The sequence below is a fragment of the Megalobrama amblycephala genome, linkage group LG9, assembly GCF_018812025.1.
Source record: "Megalobrama amblycephala isolate DHTTF-2021 linkage group LG9, ASM1881202v1, whole genome shotgun sequence".
Classification (NCBI taxonomy): Eukaryota; Metazoa; Chordata; class Actinopteri; order Cypriniformes; family Xenocyprididae; genus Megalobrama; species Megalobrama amblycephala.
The window spans coordinates 32,296,048-32,314,187 of NC_063052.1; the positions used below are offsets into that span (position 1 = coordinate 32,296,048).

At 37.8% G+C, this 18,140-nt stretch overlaps 2 protein-coding genes across 2 annotated transcripts in view; one reads left to right on the forward strand and one right to left on the reverse strand.

Moving 5' to 3' along the window:
- Positions 1-142: 142 nt before the first annotated feature.
- hsd17b8 (hydroxysteroid (17-beta) dehydrogenase 8) lies at positions 143-5,614 on the forward strand. The gene is made up of 9 exons (XM_048202884.1): positions 143-296; positions 763-965; positions 1,065-1,181; positions 2,577-2,672; positions 2,828-2,913; positions 3,588-3,672; positions 5,067-5,109; positions 5,261-5,335; positions 5,453-5,614. The coding sequence occupies exons 1-9, from the start codon at positions 251-253 to the stop codon at positions 5,470-5,472; spliced, it is 771 nt and encodes a 256-aa protein (XP_048058841.1). The 5' UTR covers positions 143-250; the 3' UTR covers positions 5,473-5,614.
- A 65-nt stretch (positions 5,615-5,679) lies between these two features.
- The window catches only part of col11a2 (collagen, type XI, alpha 2), a 36,320-nt gene continuing 23,859 nt past the window's right edge, over positions 5,680-18,140 (reverse strand). Inside the window, 42 exon segments of the mRNA XM_048202883.1 lie at positions 5,680-7,676; positions 8,804-9,040; positions 9,267-9,335; positions 9,409-9,521; positions 9,613-9,892; positions 10,058-10,111; positions 10,315-10,350; positions 10,526-10,579; positions 11,187-11,348; positions 11,496-11,549; positions 11,656-11,763; positions 11,845-11,898; positions 12,040-12,093; positions 12,187-12,240; positions 12,384-12,437; positions 12,521-12,628; positions 12,730-12,783; positions 12,877-12,930; positions 13,078-13,131; positions 13,272-13,325; positions 13,420-13,527; positions 13,704-13,757; positions 13,847-13,900; positions 13,992-14,099; positions 14,184-14,291; positions 14,580-14,633; positions 14,766-14,963; positions 15,149-15,202; positions 15,303-15,356; positions 15,443-15,496; positions 15,579-15,623; positions 15,731-15,784; positions 15,960-16,004; positions 16,203-16,256; positions 16,357-16,410; positions 16,582-16,689; positions 16,844-16,897; positions 17,040-17,084; positions 17,298-17,351; positions 17,566-17,610; positions 17,777-17,830; positions 18,024-18,068. Coding sequence (XP_048058840.1) covers positions 7,530-7,676; positions 8,804-9,040; positions 9,267-9,335; positions 9,409-9,521; positions 9,613-9,892; positions 10,058-10,111; positions 10,315-10,350; positions 10,526-10,579; positions 11,187-11,348; positions 11,496-11,549; positions 11,656-11,763; positions 11,845-11,898; positions 12,040-12,093; positions 12,187-12,240; positions 12,384-12,437; positions 12,521-12,628; positions 12,730-12,783; positions 12,877-12,930; positions 13,078-13,131; positions 13,272-13,325; positions 13,420-13,527; positions 13,704-13,757; positions 13,847-13,900; positions 13,992-14,099; positions 14,184-14,291; positions 14,580-14,633; positions 14,766-14,963; positions 15,149-15,202; positions 15,303-15,356; positions 15,443-15,496; positions 15,579-15,623; positions 15,731-15,784; positions 15,960-16,004; positions 16,203-16,256; positions 16,357-16,410; positions 16,582-16,689; positions 16,844-16,897; positions 17,040-17,084; positions 17,298-17,351; positions 17,566-17,610; positions 17,777-17,830; positions 18,024-18,068 — 3,357 coding nt within the window. The 3' untranslated portion in view covers positions 5,680-7,529.

Below are 18,140 nucleotides of genomic sequence, written 5' to 3' on the forward strand. Positions count from 1 at the left end.
CCAACAACAGCTGCTTCAAACATTCTGCTGAACTTATACAAGAAAGTAAAGGTTTTCACGACATAAATGTGAGCGAATATTATTTTATTTTATTCATGTATCCTATCTTGTGTAATTGTAAATCGTTTTGTCCAATTCATGCCTTTGAATGTCAAGAGGTCGTGACAGTGAAGCGTGGGAAAAAATATCAGTGGTCTTTTAATGCCCTCTACTGGACATAATTAGGTACTACAACACACAGTTGACCATAATGGCGGCGTCCTCTCGTCTCATATCCAGGCTGACATTAGTGACGGGTGAGATTTAAAAACATTTACTTTGTCTTAATGGACCATCTGTATTTTATATAATTTAAGTCATAATACCATTTCAAAGTTGAACACTTTTGTTGTACAAGTCATACAGCTACCGTTCACTTTCAGTGCTCGTGAAAACAGCCTTTGTTTAGATCATGTTTTGAACTATTGAGTCTGTAAAAATGATTAACATTACATTCAAATGATTAACAAAACATTAAAAGCTACAGTTACAGTATTGTTTTCAGTATTTGTATATCTGTCTAACAATACATAAAATGCTTTTAGCTTTTTTTAACCATTATTAGTCTTAATGTTGCATTATAACAGTATGCAAAATTTAGTCATTTTGCTTCTACTAAAGTTTAAAGAAATTAATTGAAAGATATATACGTTCTTGTATATATCAGAGATTTATTGATCAGATTAATAAAGCAGTCATGGTCAGACAGTGTCCTTGTTTCAGGAGGTGGCAGTGGCATTGGCAGGGCCGTGTGTCAGAGATTCGCCACTGAAGGTGCTTCTGTAGTAGTGGCTGACCGCAATGAGGAATCAGCCAATCAGACCTTGGAACTCCTGTCACGTGACCACAAAGGTCAGGAGCACATGGCCCTGGGGGTGGATGTGTCATCAAAGGACAGTGTGGAGAAACTAGTGACAAGTATACAGGTATGACAGTTGTGTGTGTGTGTGTCGTTCATGGACTCTTCTTGAGCTCTGAGAGGTCGAACAATAAACCAGAATGTTCTTGATCTTGTTTTCTTACAGTGCCGCTACTTCCAGCCGCCCTCTGTGTGTGTGAACGCAGCCGGGATCACTCAAGATGAATTCCTTCTCAAGATGGAAGAAGATGATTTTGACAAAGTCATTGATGTCAATCTCAAGGTGCTCAAAGGTGCTTTTGGCACTTAAATCTTAAAGGATTAGTCCACTCTCAAATACACTTTTCCTAAAAATTTACTCACCCCCATGTCATCCAAGATGTCCATGTCTTTCTTCAGTCGAAAAGAAATTAATATTTTTGATGAAAACATTCCAGGATTATTCTCCTTATAGTGGACTTCAATGGCCTCCAAACGGTTGAAGGTCAAAATGACAGTTTCAGTGCAGCTTCAAAGGGCTTTAAATGAATACCAGACGAGGAATAAGGGTCTTACCTTATTGGAACTGGTGCTGCGTTCGTTTTGTAAGTAGAATAGGGAAGGCCTAGGACATACAGCGTAAGCTATAATGCAGATGTGCAGTTTTGGCGAAACTACTTGAAAGGCGATCATTTGTTTATATAAAGCATATACATTTACAATTTTTTCGAAAATGACCGACCGTTTCGCTAGATAAGACCCTTATTCCTCGTCTGGTATCGTTTAAAGCCCTTTGAAGCTGCACTGAAACTGTAATTTTGACCTTCAACCTTTTGGTGCCCATTGAAGTCCACTATATGGAGAATAATCCTGGAATGATTTTCATCAAAAACTTAATTTCTTTTTGACCGAAGAAAGAAAGACATGAACATCTTGGATGACATGGGGGTGAGTAATTATCAGGAAATTTTTATTTGAAAGTGGACTAATCCTTTAAATCTTTATTACTTACACGAAAGATTTAAGTGAGTCTTGTCAAGAAACGTGAGTTTCTATTAAAAAAATGTTTTTGATTTTGGTAAGCCATCACTTATGCTCACCAAGGGTGCATTTATTTAATCAAAAGTACAGTAAAAACAGTCATATTGTGAAATATTGTGACCATTTAAAATATCTGTTTACTATTTGATTAATATTAATATTTTTATATGTTAAAATGTAATTTATTCCAGTGATGGCAAAGCTGAATTTTCAGCATCATAATTCCAGTTTTCAGTCACATGATCCTTCAGAAATCATTCTAATATGCTGATTTGGTGCTCAAAAAACATTTCTTATTATTATTATCAATGTTGAAAACAGTTGTGTTACTTAACATTTTTGTTCAAACTTGATACATTTTGTTTTTCATTATTCTTTGATGAACAGAAAGTTCGAAAGAGCAACATTTATTTGAAATTGAAATCTTTTGTAACATTATAAATGTTTTTACTGTCACTTTTGATCAGTTTAATGCTTGCTGAATAAAAGTATTAATTCTTTATAAAAAAAAAATTCTTACTGACCTCAAACTTTTAAATGGTAGTATGTATATACAGTTCTTTTTCCTTTAAAGTTGTCCCCTTCTCCATAGTTTTTCTGAAAATGTTGAATAATCTATACAGTGTATCTGATCTTCTGTATTCATGATCTCTTTCAGGGCACTTTTCTTCTGACTCAGGCCGTCTCTAAGGCTTTAGTGTCTGCCGGGGCTGCGAAGGGCTCCATCATCACTGTGGGCAGTATAGTGGGCAAGGTCAAGCATTTACAGTAATGTGCTGAAGCACATCGATTCATTTACTCAGTTTTATTACAGTGGACATTCAACATTTTTACACCAAGGATGCTTAATAAAGTCATTAACATTTTCTAACCATAGGGTTTCTTAAGTGTCTCTTTTTTTGGCTGTAGGTTGGGAATATTGGCCAGGTGAACTACTCTGCTTCTAAAGCCGGAGTGGAGGGACTCACTCGAACCGCAGCCAAAGAGCTCAGCAAGTATGAGCATTTTACTGTGACTGGAACATATTTACAGACCTGCCATTTTTAAACACATTGTTACCATTTTATGTTTTGCTTTAGGGTTTGTGGTGCTGCTTATGTGTTAGTAATGGGCTGTAAACATGAAAACTTAGCTAGCTGACTTGTTGCCTCACTGTCTTATCAGGCAATGACTTTGTAGGCAGCGTTTGCACACTAAGGTACCTCACAAAATTGATTTCAGACAGACTTTCTGAGGCAAAGTAACTGATCTACAGAAAAATTCTTTGGTGAAAACTAATAAAATATTTAATTATAATAGTAATTTTTCATTAGACATGAGTTAAAAAGTGGAAAACATTGGACAAAAACGTACAAACTGACCAAAAACCAGAACTTTCAGACGTCATCTTTATTTTTTTAACTCAACTATCTCATAATGGAAAGCACAGGATTGTGGGATATCAAAGGCAGTGAAGGATAAATCTATGCAGCCTTCAGAAATCAATCAGATGAAGGTATCTCAGGAGACAGGAAGTGAAGTGAACACTGGATTCGGACATGCCTTGATACTTTCCTACCTGGAATGTGTCATCTGAAGGCAGCATTTTTAAGACTTCAGGATGCAGCCCATGTCTCTTTATGTTCTGTTTTTTAATAATTTAATATAAAAAATGTTTTGTGCCTTTTAGATTTGGTATTCGCTGCAACTGTGTCCTGCCAGGGTTCATCGCTACTCCCATGACAGATAAAGTACCAGAGAAAGTCATCGATAAAGTAAGGAAGAATATATCTGTCTTTAGATTAATAAAACAAGCTGATTATTTGTGCATGTGAACAAGTCATTTAGAGTTATTTCTTAAATGTGACGAGATTCTTTTTATTGATTTAAACCGGCTTTAAACTTTACTGAAGGATCTTAAAGGGATAGTTCACCCAAAAATGAAAATTCTGTCATTTGCTCACCCTCAAGTTGTTCCAAACCTCTATGAGTTTCTTTCTTCTGCTGAACACAAAAGAAGATATTTTGAAGAATGTCGGTAACCAGATAGTTGAGGGCACCATTGACTTCCATAGCATAGTATGGAGAAAAAAACACTATTGAAGTCAATGGGGTCCATCAACTGTTTAGTTACCAACATTCTTCAAAATATCTTCTTTTGTGTTCAGCAGAAGAAAGAAACTCATACAGGTTTGAAACAACTTGAGGGTGAGTAAATGAAGACAGAATTTTCATTTTTGGGTGAACTATCCCTTTAAAGGATTAGTCCACTTTTAAATACACTTTTCCTGATAAATTTACTCACCCCCATGTCATCCAAGATGTTCATGTCTTTCTTTCATCAGTCGAAAAGAAATGAAGGTTTTTGAGGAAAACATTCCAGGATTTTTCTCCTTACAGTGGATTTCAGTGGCTACCAACAGATTGAAGGTCAAAATTGCAGTTTCAGTGCAGCTTCAAATGCTTTAAACGATACCAGACGAGGAATAAGGGTCTTATCTAGCGAATCGATCGGTCATTTTCGAAAAAAATACAACCGTTTATGCTTTATAAACAAAATATCGCCTTGAACGTACGTTCCGCTTCCGCATTCTTCATAACGCTTACGCTGAATGTTCTACGCCTTCCCTATTCAAGTTACGGAAAAAAACGAAACTGGCGCCGCGTTCGTTCCGCAAGTAGAATAGGGAAGGAGTAGAACATTCAGCGTAAGCGTTATGAAGAATGCGGAAGCGGAAAGTACGTTCAAGGCGATATTTTGTTTATAAAGCATAAACGGTTGTATTTTTTTCGAAAATGACCGATCGATTCGCTAGATAAGACCCTTATTCCTCGTCTGGTATCGTTTAAAGCATTTGAAGCTGCACTGAAACTGCAATTTTGACCTTCAATCTGTTGGTAGCCACTGAAATCCACTGTAAGGAGAAAAATCCTGGAATGTTTTCCTCAAAAACCTTCATTTCTTTTCGACTGATGAAAGAAAGACATGAACATCTTGGATGACATGGGGGTGAGTAAATTTATCAGGAAAAGTGTATTTAAAAGTGGACTAATCCTTTAACCTTTTATTATATTAATTTATTGCATTGTCAGACCATTGCACTGTATCTTACCATATTAAAGCCACTTTTATTGTTACTTTAAGTACTATTTTGGTTATTTTGTGCAGCTCACATCCATTATTCCATTAGGAAGGATGGGAAAGCCTGCTGGTAACTATTATTTCTCCATTATACAAAAACATTTTCATAAACGCACTATTATCATACCAAAAGTGTTCTACTAATTGGTTTGGATGATCACTATGTATATGTATATAAATATAAAATTAGATCTATTTCTCTTTCACTCTTGTTTCTGCAGAAGTCGCTGATGCGTGTGCCTTTCTGGCTTCTGATGACAGTCAATATATTACTGGAGTCAGCATTGAAGTTGCTGGTAAGAAGCTTTATCTCTTACTGAACAGCATCTTCAGCAGAAAAACGTTTTATTTAGAAATATTCTGTTGTCAGTTTGTTTTGAATTAACATGGACTTTTCTCTTTAATCAATACAGGTGGACTCTACATTGGCTGAAAACAACGTTAAATGTCTTTGTTGTTCAACAACACGGTGCCTTTATGTCTGAGAAATTGTCCTTTTATAAATTTAATGTAATTGCTGTAAAAATATTGTGTACAGTGCAACAAATGAAAATTAAAATCTTATATTTATACAATTACAGTGTGAATATTTTATAAAGAACCCACTTTTAAAAAACAATTAAGTTGACACAAGAAGAAATGTGTTGATGTGTGGTTTAATGGGAATGCTTGGACCAAAACATCAAGTCAAAGAATTAAAACAGTTAACAGTTCAAAACTCCAAGCGCAAACAAAATTGATCATTTAGATGAAGAGTTTGTATGTGTTTGAAGGAAAATGGCCAAATTACATAAGGTTTCACCTAAGACATGAGAAAACTTTTGCTGGGAAGTTGTTGAAAGTTGAAAATGGGAGTTTGGCTCAGAAGAACGAGGCAGATCAAATATTACCAAAAGCACCACGTGACCATGACAACAGGAAACAAACGGGAAAAGAACAACAAAGGAGTCCAACAGCTCTTTAAATAGGTTATATATTACACAAACAGATTTTGAAGTACTTACATAAAACAAGTTTTAGCACCATAATTTTTAAAAAGGCAGATGTTTGTCTTTCACTGACAAAAACAATCCTAGCAGTATTGTCCTTGTGAGAAAACCACACAAACAACTTTTAATTCACAAATAATTTTTATAGCTTTTCATTCCCCTCTCCATGTTTTAAAAAAGAAACAAAAAATATACATAAAAAACAAACCACCATCAGTTTCCTTCCCTCTCCTTCCTCTTCCTGTCCCTTCTCCACTGCTGTCTGAATCTCGAGACATTTCGGTGTTTTTTTTTTTTTTTTGGCATCTCCACCTGCACTAAACTCTCCGAAACCTCTATTTGCGACTGAAATAATGCAATATTATCACAAGCAAGTATATATATCATACAGAGAAGGCAGATTTGCTTTCTGGGGTTTAATTTACATATTTAATAGATTGATGAAAAACTACAGGAAATAATTACAGATGAATACCACATTATTTTGTACTGCAAGTGTTGGTCATTTTCTTGAGAGCACCTGTTTGTTTCACAAAATAAATACAATAAAATATTTCTGTACAAATGGTTCTAATGCACAATTCCAGCCTGAACACTTCACACGAAAGGTCAAAGGTGACAAACAGATCGGTTTGTCATCAATACTGAATGCTGTGGGTCAACTCTGTGCAGATTGTCAGATAAAATGCAAATTTGTAAAAGGCACATGTAGTGAAACGCATAAATACTGGACTGGTAAGTTGGCAGCATGTCTATAAAAGTCGAAAATTCTTACAGATTTTATTACTCTATAATAAATGTACAACATTATCAAATTCAATACAATTTTACACTGTTAATGGCTTTGATTTCATTGCATCTTTAAATGGCCCAAGTCATTCAGGTGTGATTTTATTACAGCACAGAAACGCATTCTAATTTCACCTTCTAATGGAATTTTCATGCTCGGCTTCCGTTCCTCAGTTTAAATTTTGCACCTGCATTCTATTCTATAAGGTACGGGAGGAAGGGGCGGAGCTCTGCACAGGACTATAAAAAGGAACGATCAGGCATGGAGGTAGGAAGAGTGGAACGTCTCGGAAGAGAAACAGTGGGGAGGGGAGCTGTAGGAGAGAGGGGGCCGAAACGGGAGGGTCTTCCGCTTTAGGCCAGCAGTATCTGCTCGAACACACTTCTGTTACTTGACAGAATATTTGTCAATATCTTCTCTCCTGCGAGAATGGCTCTCTTCTCCTCTTGTTGTCCATCCGTTGCTGGGAGTGTTTTTCCCTGGGCGTGTACTTTGTGTGCAACTTTGTTTCACAACAATGTATGTGTGTGTGTGCATGTGTGTGTATGTGTGTGTGTGAATCTATGTGTCCCACTTCTTACACGTAATTTCAAATGTCTTTATAGTGTTGGCATTATGTCTAGGTTTTAAGTGCATGATTAAGTGAGTATGTTTGTGTGTGAGTGTTTGTATCTGTGATTGTATTCCCCTTTGCCCTCAGCATGTGTGTGTTTATCCCAGGAAACAGACGGGTCCCACTTCAAAACCAAATTTCTGATTGTCCTCCCCAAAGTCTGAGATCCTGATGTCCAGCAGAGGGAGCTGCTCCACCTGAGGTGTGTTCACCTCCAGCACTGTCCTGTCCAGACCTTTACGATACTGCAGGGGAGAACAAGAGAAGGAAAATATTTAAGAGGAGAGACAAAATACCTCTAATAACAGCATTATAATGAAAACAAAATGGTCAATAATAAAAAAAATAACTAATTATAAAATAATAATAATACTTAAGCATGCATTAAATTGAACAAAAGTTACAGTAAACACATAATTAATTTAATTTAATTCAAATAAACACTGTTTTTCATCAAATAATTCTGAAAAATATCAAAAGTATCAGAAAAAGCAGCAAAATTGTTTTTAACACTGATTATAATGATAAAAAATGTTTCTTGAGCACCAAATCAACAATAGAATGGTTGGTGAAGGATCATGTGACACTGAAGACTGGAGTAATGATGCTGAAAATTCAGCTTTTCCATCACAGAAAGAAAATGCATTTTAAATTGTATTTAAATTGTAATAATATTTCACAATATTACAGTTTTACTGTATTTTTTATCAATTAATTGCAGCCATGGTGAGCATACAAGACTTTTTAAGAACATTTTTAATCTTACTGAACCCAAACTTTTGAATCGGTAGTGTATTTAAAAAAAATTATGTTAAAATGTTATATTAAATGAATGTACTTTAATGTACATTTAGGACCAGATTTACTAACAGCTTGCGACAGCAAAAACCCACTTTTGGCATTAAAAAACTACTACCAGGATTTACTAAAGACACGCAGTAAAAAATTAGCACTGAAAAGACATGGACACATGGTTATTTTTCAACTGATCTTATTGCATATGCATTTGTAGGAGTTTCCTTTTCAGACGCAAAATTTATGGGGGGAGAGTATTAAAATGAATCACACAATACGATTTACTAAGGTTTGCGCTAGTCAATTTACTGGTATTTGTGCATGTCTTAAACCAGACGCTAATTTGCGTTGCTCTTGGTAGATTGCGTTGGTCATTATGGAAATGACAGGTAGCATTATTGGTCAGAACACCAGCTGTGTCTGCATAAATAGATCACACACAGAACTTTCCACTCCCATCAACGCTTTTTTGGAATTTCTCTCACGCTAATTTGTCCTGTTCAGTAAATCTGGCCCATAATGTTAATTTAGTGTAAAAAATATAATTTATGTTTTGAAATAGCAAAAGGTAACTTACAGAGCAGCCGTCGATGAGGGCTTTGATGTAGGGGCTGGTCTCGTAGCTCAGCTCTTCATCATTGGCTCCCTGGAAGTGTAGCGCCCTCTCGTAACCGTTGTCGGTAGTGAGGTCAGCCCAGGCCACTGATCGGTGGCAGTGGTAGGTTAGGTTTTGACGGGCCTGGACGCTGAGCAACCGCAAGAATCCCAGCTGGACTACACCTACAGGTTCTCCACTCGAGTCAACATATGAAAACTACAACACAAAGGAAAGTATTAATTCATGATTCAAAACATATTGCGCATATTTTGAGCAACACAATCTAAAATTTTGTTGTCTAAAAGGGCGTTCACACTGAATTCATTTTTGTCACTGTAAATCGCTCTCAATGTGAATGCCCTTTAATTAAGGGCTTTTGGTTTATTTATGCATATTAGTTGGTTAAATTAAAAGTTTTGAAGAGTTGAGGCCATAAACTCACCTTGTTGCCCTTTGCAAACTGACTGTACCAGGACCCAGGCTTCTCCTTTGGCCAAGAGTTCATCTTTACCTATGGGAGAATTTTTGGATGAATTAAACATGACTTTTTAACCATATAATGGTGAATGACTGCAAGTTCTTACATTCTCTACTGCTTTGCTGGGATACAAGCACGTCTCTCCACCAGCAGTGAAGTTACAGTAAACTCTGAAAGAGTCCCGGGCGCAGCCTTGATTTGGATCAATCCAATACTCGCCTATATAAAAGAATGATAATGATTAGATTGCAAACTGCCTCACCATTGGTCACGGAATGTGTCAATCATGTAATAACCATGACGATCATACCATCTTTCAGATCTGGTTGGCTGAGGTGGAGGTCCTGGCAGGTGCGGGCTGGGCTTTCTTGTGTTCCCAGTGGGAAGCGCATACTCTCGATCTCCTGGCGCAGGGAATTGAGAGAGCCAAAGATCTCCTCCATACCCTCATTTCCAGTCAGGAACTCTGTGCCCGTGGCGTCGGCAGCCTCAGTGTCAGTCTCAGAGAGCATCTTACTGGCGTCGATGGAGCGCTTGGACTTCTTGGGGATCTGAATGGGCAGCGGCTGGATGACATCACCAGGGGGACCCTAAAGCAAAAGAAGAATTCAGCTACATTTCAAGGATTTAGGAATTCTGGGATGTGCTGATCTCCTTTATTTTTTGTCTTAAATCATTGTTTGTTTTCAACAAAAATCTTTCCCTGCCAAATGATTCTTGCTTTTTGTACTGTAGATAACACAGACTATACTCACCGGTGGTCCTGGTGGTCCTTGAACACCTTTTTCTCCTTTAGGACCAGCTCCACCCTGTACCACAGAGACAAGACACACAAAATTAGTGTCAATTTACTGTAAAGTATGATGTAAGACAGAAATGTGAACTATGTATGATGCTTTATTTAAACATTACCTCACATAATATGGCTCATGATATAACTTCTCACACTCATTAGCAGACATTTTATGTTAAGTACAAATATTTAAGGAAGGATTTCACAAGGATTACTCACAGTGGCACCTTTAGCTCCTTTGACACCCCTCGGACCCTGTGAAAAACATCACATCCATTCAGCTTTAATCAAAGAAACCAATGTTTTGAGACTATACTTTGGTGCTTCAGAGCTCAAGTTGGTACTCATAGTTTATATTTTCAGAAAATTCAGAATTTGGTATGATAAACAGCTCTAAAAACCTGAGAAATAGTAATGAAAGTTTACTCACAGGCATACCAGCAGGACCTGCAGGACCAAGAGGGCCAGTTCCTCCAGGCATACCCTAAAATAAAACACATCAAGAAATGAAAGAAGATATTTAATTGTATGAAATAGGGTATGAACTAGGAAAGTTTTGCATGTGTGTACAAAAGTCTGGAGTTGGTAAGAAAGTAGTCTCTTCTGCTCATCAAGGCTGCATTAATTTGATGAAAAAAATACAGTATAAGAGTAATAATGTGAAATGTTATTACAATTCTATTTGTGTATAAGTTTAATTGAGATTTCTTGCAGTGGCAAAGCTGAATTTTCACAACAACGGTAGGTGACCTCCAGTCTTCAGTGTCACATGATCCTTCAGAACTTATTCTAATATGATTGATATGCTGATTACGTGCTCAAGAGACATTTATTAGTCTCTTAATGTTGAAAATGTGCAGCTTAATTTTTTTGTGATACATTTTCTTCAGGATCATTTGATAAAAATAAAAGCTAAACAAAATTTATTACAAAAATCTTTGTTTTTACTGTCATTTTTTATCAATGCATCCTTGCTGAATAAAAGTATTAATTTCTATAAAAAAATTTGTACCAACCCCAAACTTTTAAACAGTCATGTATATTCTCCTGTGGTCTGATTTAATGTGCGGACGTGACCAGACTTCACATACCGTTTCTCCCTTGGGTCCTGATGATCCCTGGGGTCCTGGCATGCCTCTGTCTCCCTTCTCTCCTTGTTCTCCTGGAGGCCCAATCAGACCGAGCATACCTGGATGTCCCTTCTCACCTTTAGCACCAGGGTCACCACGAAGACCAAGTAAACCTGGAGGACCCTGTGAGAGGAGAGGAAAGCATTTTAGTATTCAATATATATGCATATATTACATGGTATTAAAATAGTACTTCACTTTCATTAATGAGTTCTTTTATATTCAATACTCAATCCATTACTGTATTTTTGATAATACAGAAGGTCTTACCATCGGTCCAGGGGGTCCTCTCTGGCCAGCAGCACCTGGGGCACCTTGCTCACCCTGAATGAAATTATCGTTTATCAGTTTTACTACATTAGATTTTGTTAAATAATCAGAACTTTTACAGAAAAGAAACAATTCTGATTGCATAACTGTCATCTCATACCACTGATCCAGGCAACCCTCTTAGACCTTCAGTTCCTGGTTTTCCTGGTGGACCCTGTGCCCCCACGGGTCCAGTCTTTCCTGGAGGGCCAAGGGCACCTGGATCCCCCTAGGAAAACAAAAGAATGATTACAGGAGGAAAAGAACTACAGAAAGCCTGCTGTATTCTCTCTCAATTATATAGTCTTACCTTGCTTCCTTTCTCTCCTTGACGACCCTCTGGTCCTCTTGTACCAGGAGGACCCTAAATATGAACATTAACAACAATTTAGAGTCTAGAAAAATACCTTTTTATAGGATCCTGTATAATATTTATTGTATATCAAATATGTAAATGTAATATTACAAATGACTCTCTTCTAGGTCAAGATCAAGGTGGTCTTACTCTCTTTCCTGGAGGTCCAGGTGGTCCGTTCTCACCAGTTGGTCCAGGTGAACCCTAAAGTAAATATAACATGTTGATAAACACCTCATAAGGCCCAGAATGCATAAGGAAGATGTGCCCTTCATAAACAGGAAAATGATCACTCACAGCTTCTCCTTGTTCTCCGTCCTCTCCTCTGTCACCCTTTGCACCATCTTGTCCCTATAAGAGAAGTCAGAAAGAAAGTTGTTGGAACCACTGAGCAATGATGAATCATATACTATAACAAGACCAGGAACATGTATGAATTCATGTTGACTTTAATTGTCATGTATTAGTATATAAATGACAATAGCTTTACTTACTCGTGGTCCAACTTCACCAGGGGGGCCAGGATCACCAGGGAAACCAACAGGACCCTTAAAAACACAAATATCAGCTGCCAAAGAGTCACAGATAGACCTATCTCTTCTTTTAAAGCTATGTCATGTTTAATACGTACAGGGTTTCCTTTGGGTCCATCATCTCCAGTAGGTCCCTTTCCACCAGCAGGACCAGGGGTGCCAGGCTGCCCAGCCTCTCCCTTCTCACCACGCTCTCCTCTCGGGCCCTGTCATTAGACAAGCAAACCAATGATATGTTAGCTGTGATTATATCTACTATGTATTTTAAACAGGCTCAGAGGATGTTCAATTTTATTAAAATTATCACCATTTTTCCTGGCTCTCCACCAACACCAGGTGGTCCAGATTCACCAGGCTCACCCTGTCAATACAAATAAAAAGACGTCAAGTGTCATCAATCAGAACAATCATATAGTTGTCATTCATGCAATAAGATGAATTCTCCTATACTTGCCTTCTCTCCTATGGGACCTGGATTACCCAAACCTCCTGGAGGACCTTGAGGACCCTGCAAAATGAACAATATGCATGAAACAAAATAATGCCATTATACAAAATTAGCTGAATCAAGTATTTCAGAGAGTCAATGCATAGTGATTTTAAAACATATAATAATGAATTAGTATTATTTATCGTGCAAAATTAAGTTGCTTACATCAGCACCATTAGGACCAGCTGGACCACGTGGTCCTGGGGGACCAGGAGGACCCTACAGTAATAAACAACCAGAAAGGATTAGGAAATACATTCATTCTAATAATGACTCAAAACACCAGAAGATCACATGATGCATTATACATAACAACTGCACCTTTTGAACTCTCTTCGAATTAAAATATTAAGACTCACCAATGGCCCAACATCTCCTGTCTCTCCCTTTTCTCCAGATGGGCCTGGCAAACCCTAATGAACATCAATGAAGTATAAATTATAACTAAAGCATCCTGTGTATAGAATTTAATAGGTAAGTGAATAAAACACAATCTGTATAGAGTACCTGCAATCCAATGGGGCCTGGAGGCCCAGGGAATCCTCTTGTCCCTTCATCTCCCTTAGCGCCAAACGGTCCCTGCTGACCTCTGGCACCTGTCTCACCATCAGCACCCTGAGTAGAGATGAAGAGATTTGACATGGGGTTGATCACAAGCACTTGTTATTAAGCCCATATAAACCTTTTGACCACCTATGAATGGTACAATGAAATTATAATCACATTTGTTTCCTTAAAAATGCAATGTAAGCATGTAATATGTGTGAATATGAAATTCCTTTCACACTTACAGCTGCACCAGGCTGTCCAACAGGACCCATTGTCCCAGGTGGACCAGGAGGACCCTGTAAATATGCAAATAATTGATTATAGATTGATATTATGTTCACCAATACAAGGATTTTTTGCTTTAAGTGAAAGCTAATTTACTTACATGTTCTCCTTTGGATCCTTTAGCTCCCTTTTGTCCTGGTTCTCCAACCTCACCCTATACAAAGAAGAATGCAGAATGTATATTTTGACAAGAAAATCCATTTGAAAGTGATGTTTTGAGATCAAGATATGAAGAGGTCACTGACCTTGTCTCCATCCTCTCCAGCAGTACCTGGAGGTCCAGCAGGACCAGGAAGACCAACTGGGCCTTGGATGCCATCACGACCAGCTGGACCAATTGGACCTTTCTCTCCCTGTAAAACAGGATAATCTTGTGTGACGGGCCTATAAATAAAACTGTATTAGAGATATGGTGCAAACTTACAGCAGACACTTACTGGCACTCCTTTTTCTCCTGCAGCTCCAGGGGGTCCTTGAGGTCCAGGTCGCCCAGGTGGGCCGACAGGACCTGCAGTGCCAGCACCTCCTCTCTCCCCAGATGATCCCTGCATAGAAATTCAATACCAACATGTGATTTCATAATTCTCAAAAATGGTAAAATAATATGTTCTTCATTGTGACATAAAAAAAAATATATTTAAATTGTAAATATTTGTGAAGCACAATTGAAAACACATAATACATATGTTTGTATTTGTACTATTATGCTGATTTAAATAAGTTGATTGAAGTTGATTGTGTTGAAATATGAGACATTCATGAGTCAGAACTTAATGAAAGTCTTATATTCTACTCATGATATTTTGATGATATGCTTAATATGAGCAACATACAGCAGGTCCAGGTGGTCCAGCAGGGCCTTCATTTCCTTTCAGTCCTCCAGTGCCCTATGGAAGCACACAGGTAGAGCTCAGTTATTATATATAAAACATTTATGTGCATTGTTAAAGTGACCAAACACAGAGAAAAATAGTTTTACAATCTAAATTTCTCTGGTTAGAATGAGCAGGTCTTATTACCGGAGTTCCTGGGAGTCCTCTTTCTCCTGGGAATCCTCTCAGTCCAGGGGGTCCGTCTTTACCGGGGCCGCCAGGGGGACCGGGATCTCCTTTGGTTCCCTCTTTACCAGAGGGTCCAGGAAGGCCTTGCTCACCAGGTGGTCCTGGGGGTCCTGGGTGGCCACGCTCACCCATTTGACCAGTCTCACCAGAGGGACCCTAAACAAGAACTAGATTTGAGTAAAGCTTGCATAGTTCAATACATTTCTCAATTGATTTTAAAGATTTATTAATCTTTGAGGAATTTGTCAGAGAAGAAATCCATATTGCCTCTACCTTCGAAAGAAGCAATATGGAAGTCTCTACCATAAAACCTCTACATCTAATGAAATTATAAAACTCACCTGTGGTCCAACCACTCCTGGTGGCCCAGGTGGTCCAACTTTGCCTTGGAAACCCTATGAATGCAATGAAAACGGAAAAATAAATGTTGCTGCACATTTAATCTCACCTTGATCTCAGTGAATGTTGAAATGCACAAAAACAAACGATACGTACAACTTCGCCTCTCTGTCCAGGGTGTCCAGGCAGTCCATCTTTCCCTGGAGGTCCCTTCAAAAATCAATCGATATATCAATAAAAAATAGACAAAAACTTAAGTTGCAAGCATCAGATCCAACGTATAAACTGTAACTTACAGGAGGTCCCTTTGGCCCAGGGAATCCATTTGCACCTTGAGGTCCAGTTAGTCCCTGAAAAATGCGGAAACATTACAAATAAAATAAAGTTGAACTAAAAAATCTAAGCTGTAAATAAAATTTTAAATAAACATACTCTCTCTCCAGGTGGTCCAGGAGGCCCATCACTGCCTGATCCGCCCTAAAACATCAGAATGAATTGGTTATGTACACATAATCTACAATTGTTGGCAATGAAAAGATTTAATCATTTTTTTGAGAATAATTTCACTTAAATGGCGTTCATACCTTAGCACCTGGTTTTCCTGTTGACCCACGGGGTCCCCTCTGCCCTCTGGGACCCTAAATAAATATAAATAAATCTTTAGGCATTGCTTTAGAAAGTGAACTGATATGAAATCAGTCATCTGCTTGATCAAATCTAACAACAGCAAGTTGTTAGAGCACAAAATGTGTTTAATAAAGAGGAACAAGAATAAGATAAGCAATGAGAGGATGAATTAAAACAGGCCCTTACTGTCGGCCCTCTTAGTCCTCTTGGTCCAGGTTTTCCGATCAAACCCTGGAAAGAAAAAAAAATCAATTCTGAATTTTAGTCAGCTATTTTTAAAAATAAAGGAAGATAGCCTATGTGGAACTATTTCAATTATTAATTGTAAACTATTCAACTTTGACCTCAAATGCAGATGTTGCATTGACATCCATGTGACTAATGCTGCTTGTCTGGAGTTTTAGTCTAATTTAGTCTAAAAAATCTTACTCTTGCGCCCTTCTCGCCATTTGCACCAGGGAATCCTGGGAAACCAAGGGAGCCCTAAAAATACAAGCATTACATTAACTTAAAAAAACCCCATTATATTTGATGAAATCCACATCACACATGATGCATCATAAACAATATTATTTTTGTTTACCTTAATTCCTTGTCTTCCGGGATAGCCAGGAAGTCCAGGCACACCAAGTTTACCCTGGAATGACATAATTTAGTAAGATTTAATACATCTTTAGACCAACAATATAACATTATAATATTCATTATACCTTACTGTCAGCACCAATGGCAATACAAAACATAGCGAAAATTATATATAACGGATTAAAATCAGCAATCACCTCTTAATTTATATAATCAAACTAACCTTCTCTCCCAACAGGCCGATAGGGCCAATTTCACCAGGGGGTCCGACACGACCCTTTGGCCCCTCAGGACCGTCCTCTCCTCTTGGGCCGGGCACTCCCACCTCTCCCTGTTGGTGCACAACAAATCTTAGTGGGCAGATGAAATGGGTCAATACAGTCAAGTGCTACTAATGCTAACTCTAGACCTCATCATTTTACATTTGTGCTAAATCACATGCTACTTGAGTTTCTATTCACTGATGCTTTATATGTAAGACGTACCCTCTCTCCCTTCACACCAAAGTCTCCTTTGATCCCAGGGAATCCATCCTCTCCCTGAAAGTAAGAGCATTTTATTTATCACAGACCACTGAACCTGCACTTTTGGCACAAACAGGTAACAATTTACTGAAATGTTTCATTATTATAATGACAATATATTTGACTTACGTTAATGTTTTTAACAAAAATCACTCACCTTCTCTCCCTTATGGCCCTTCAGTCCACGGATACCTTGAGCTCCCTGTGAATGTCACAAAATATACAGTCGGATATCAACTAATGGCCATTGCCAAAGTTTCAATACATAGAAATGTCTATGACAGAATTGTTTATAAAGATTACAAAGACACAGGATAACAAACGTATCACTTTAATGATTTAATGTCCATTTAAAATAGCTCAAGACAACAAAAGCTACCTTAATTCAACAAAATAAAGAAGATATATATTTTACCTTCACTCCCCGAGGGCCAGGATAGCCAATAGACCCCTGAGGACCATTAGGACCCTAAACATATATAAAAACAAATAAAATAAAGGTCAAAATATGAACACACTGGGATTTGTGGGAATAAGAGTTCTGTTAGATATTTGATAAAGTGAGACGGTTTAATATATTATCTCTGTACTGAAGGCTAATGTAATTGCTGATTACACTCAGTATAAAGTGCACAAATACAAAAAGTATACAAATAGTTGTGGAACAAATTATATGGCCTCACCTGATTTCCTTTGGTTCCACCAGGGCCTTCCTTTCCGGGATGACCCTGTGGGACAAACACGAATGGCACATTCATTACCACAGGTCTTACATAATCATTTTTGTTTTGTCACATTAAGCAAACTGACAGTTGGTCTAAAATTATTAATTCCCATAAACTGAAAGTCTTTAACACACCAAAGTGGTCAAATAAAATCCTATCTAGCACTTACAGGAGGACCGTCAGCTCCGGGCATTCCTGGTAGACCTGGCTTTCCTGTGGGTCCCTGTTAGAAGACAAACAAAATGGCAGTATAATTGCATTAAATTCCTTTAAACATTATTGATGATTTCAGCACAAGACTGGACATGTAAGTGTGTTGTATCTTTTTTATCAAATGCAGACAAGGGCACATTTTGTAAAACACATTCTTTGACTATTAAAAATGCTTTGTGTTCTGCAATCATAAAAACACTCACTTTCTCTCCTGGCGGCCCATTAGGACCCTGTGGCCCTGGCATTCCCTGTTGCACACAAAAGCATTAATATTAAATACACTTCACTCTGATTTTTGTACATTTGTCAATAAATTTGTC

Bases quoted from the DNA above. Each gene is read 5' to 3' on its own strand.
- hsd17b8 (XM_048202884.1), top strand. From the start codon at position 251: ATGGCGGCGTCCTCTCGTCTCATATCCAGGCTGACATTAGTGACGG. The intron at 5,110-5,260 runs GTAACTATTATT...TTGTTTCTGCAG, and splicing joins AAGGATGGGAAAGCCTGCTG to AAGTCGCTGATGCGTGTGCC. The intron at 5,336-5,452 runs GTAAGAAGCTTT...TAATCAATACAG, and splicing joins AGTCAGCATTGAAGTTGCTG to GTGGACTCTACATTGGCTGA.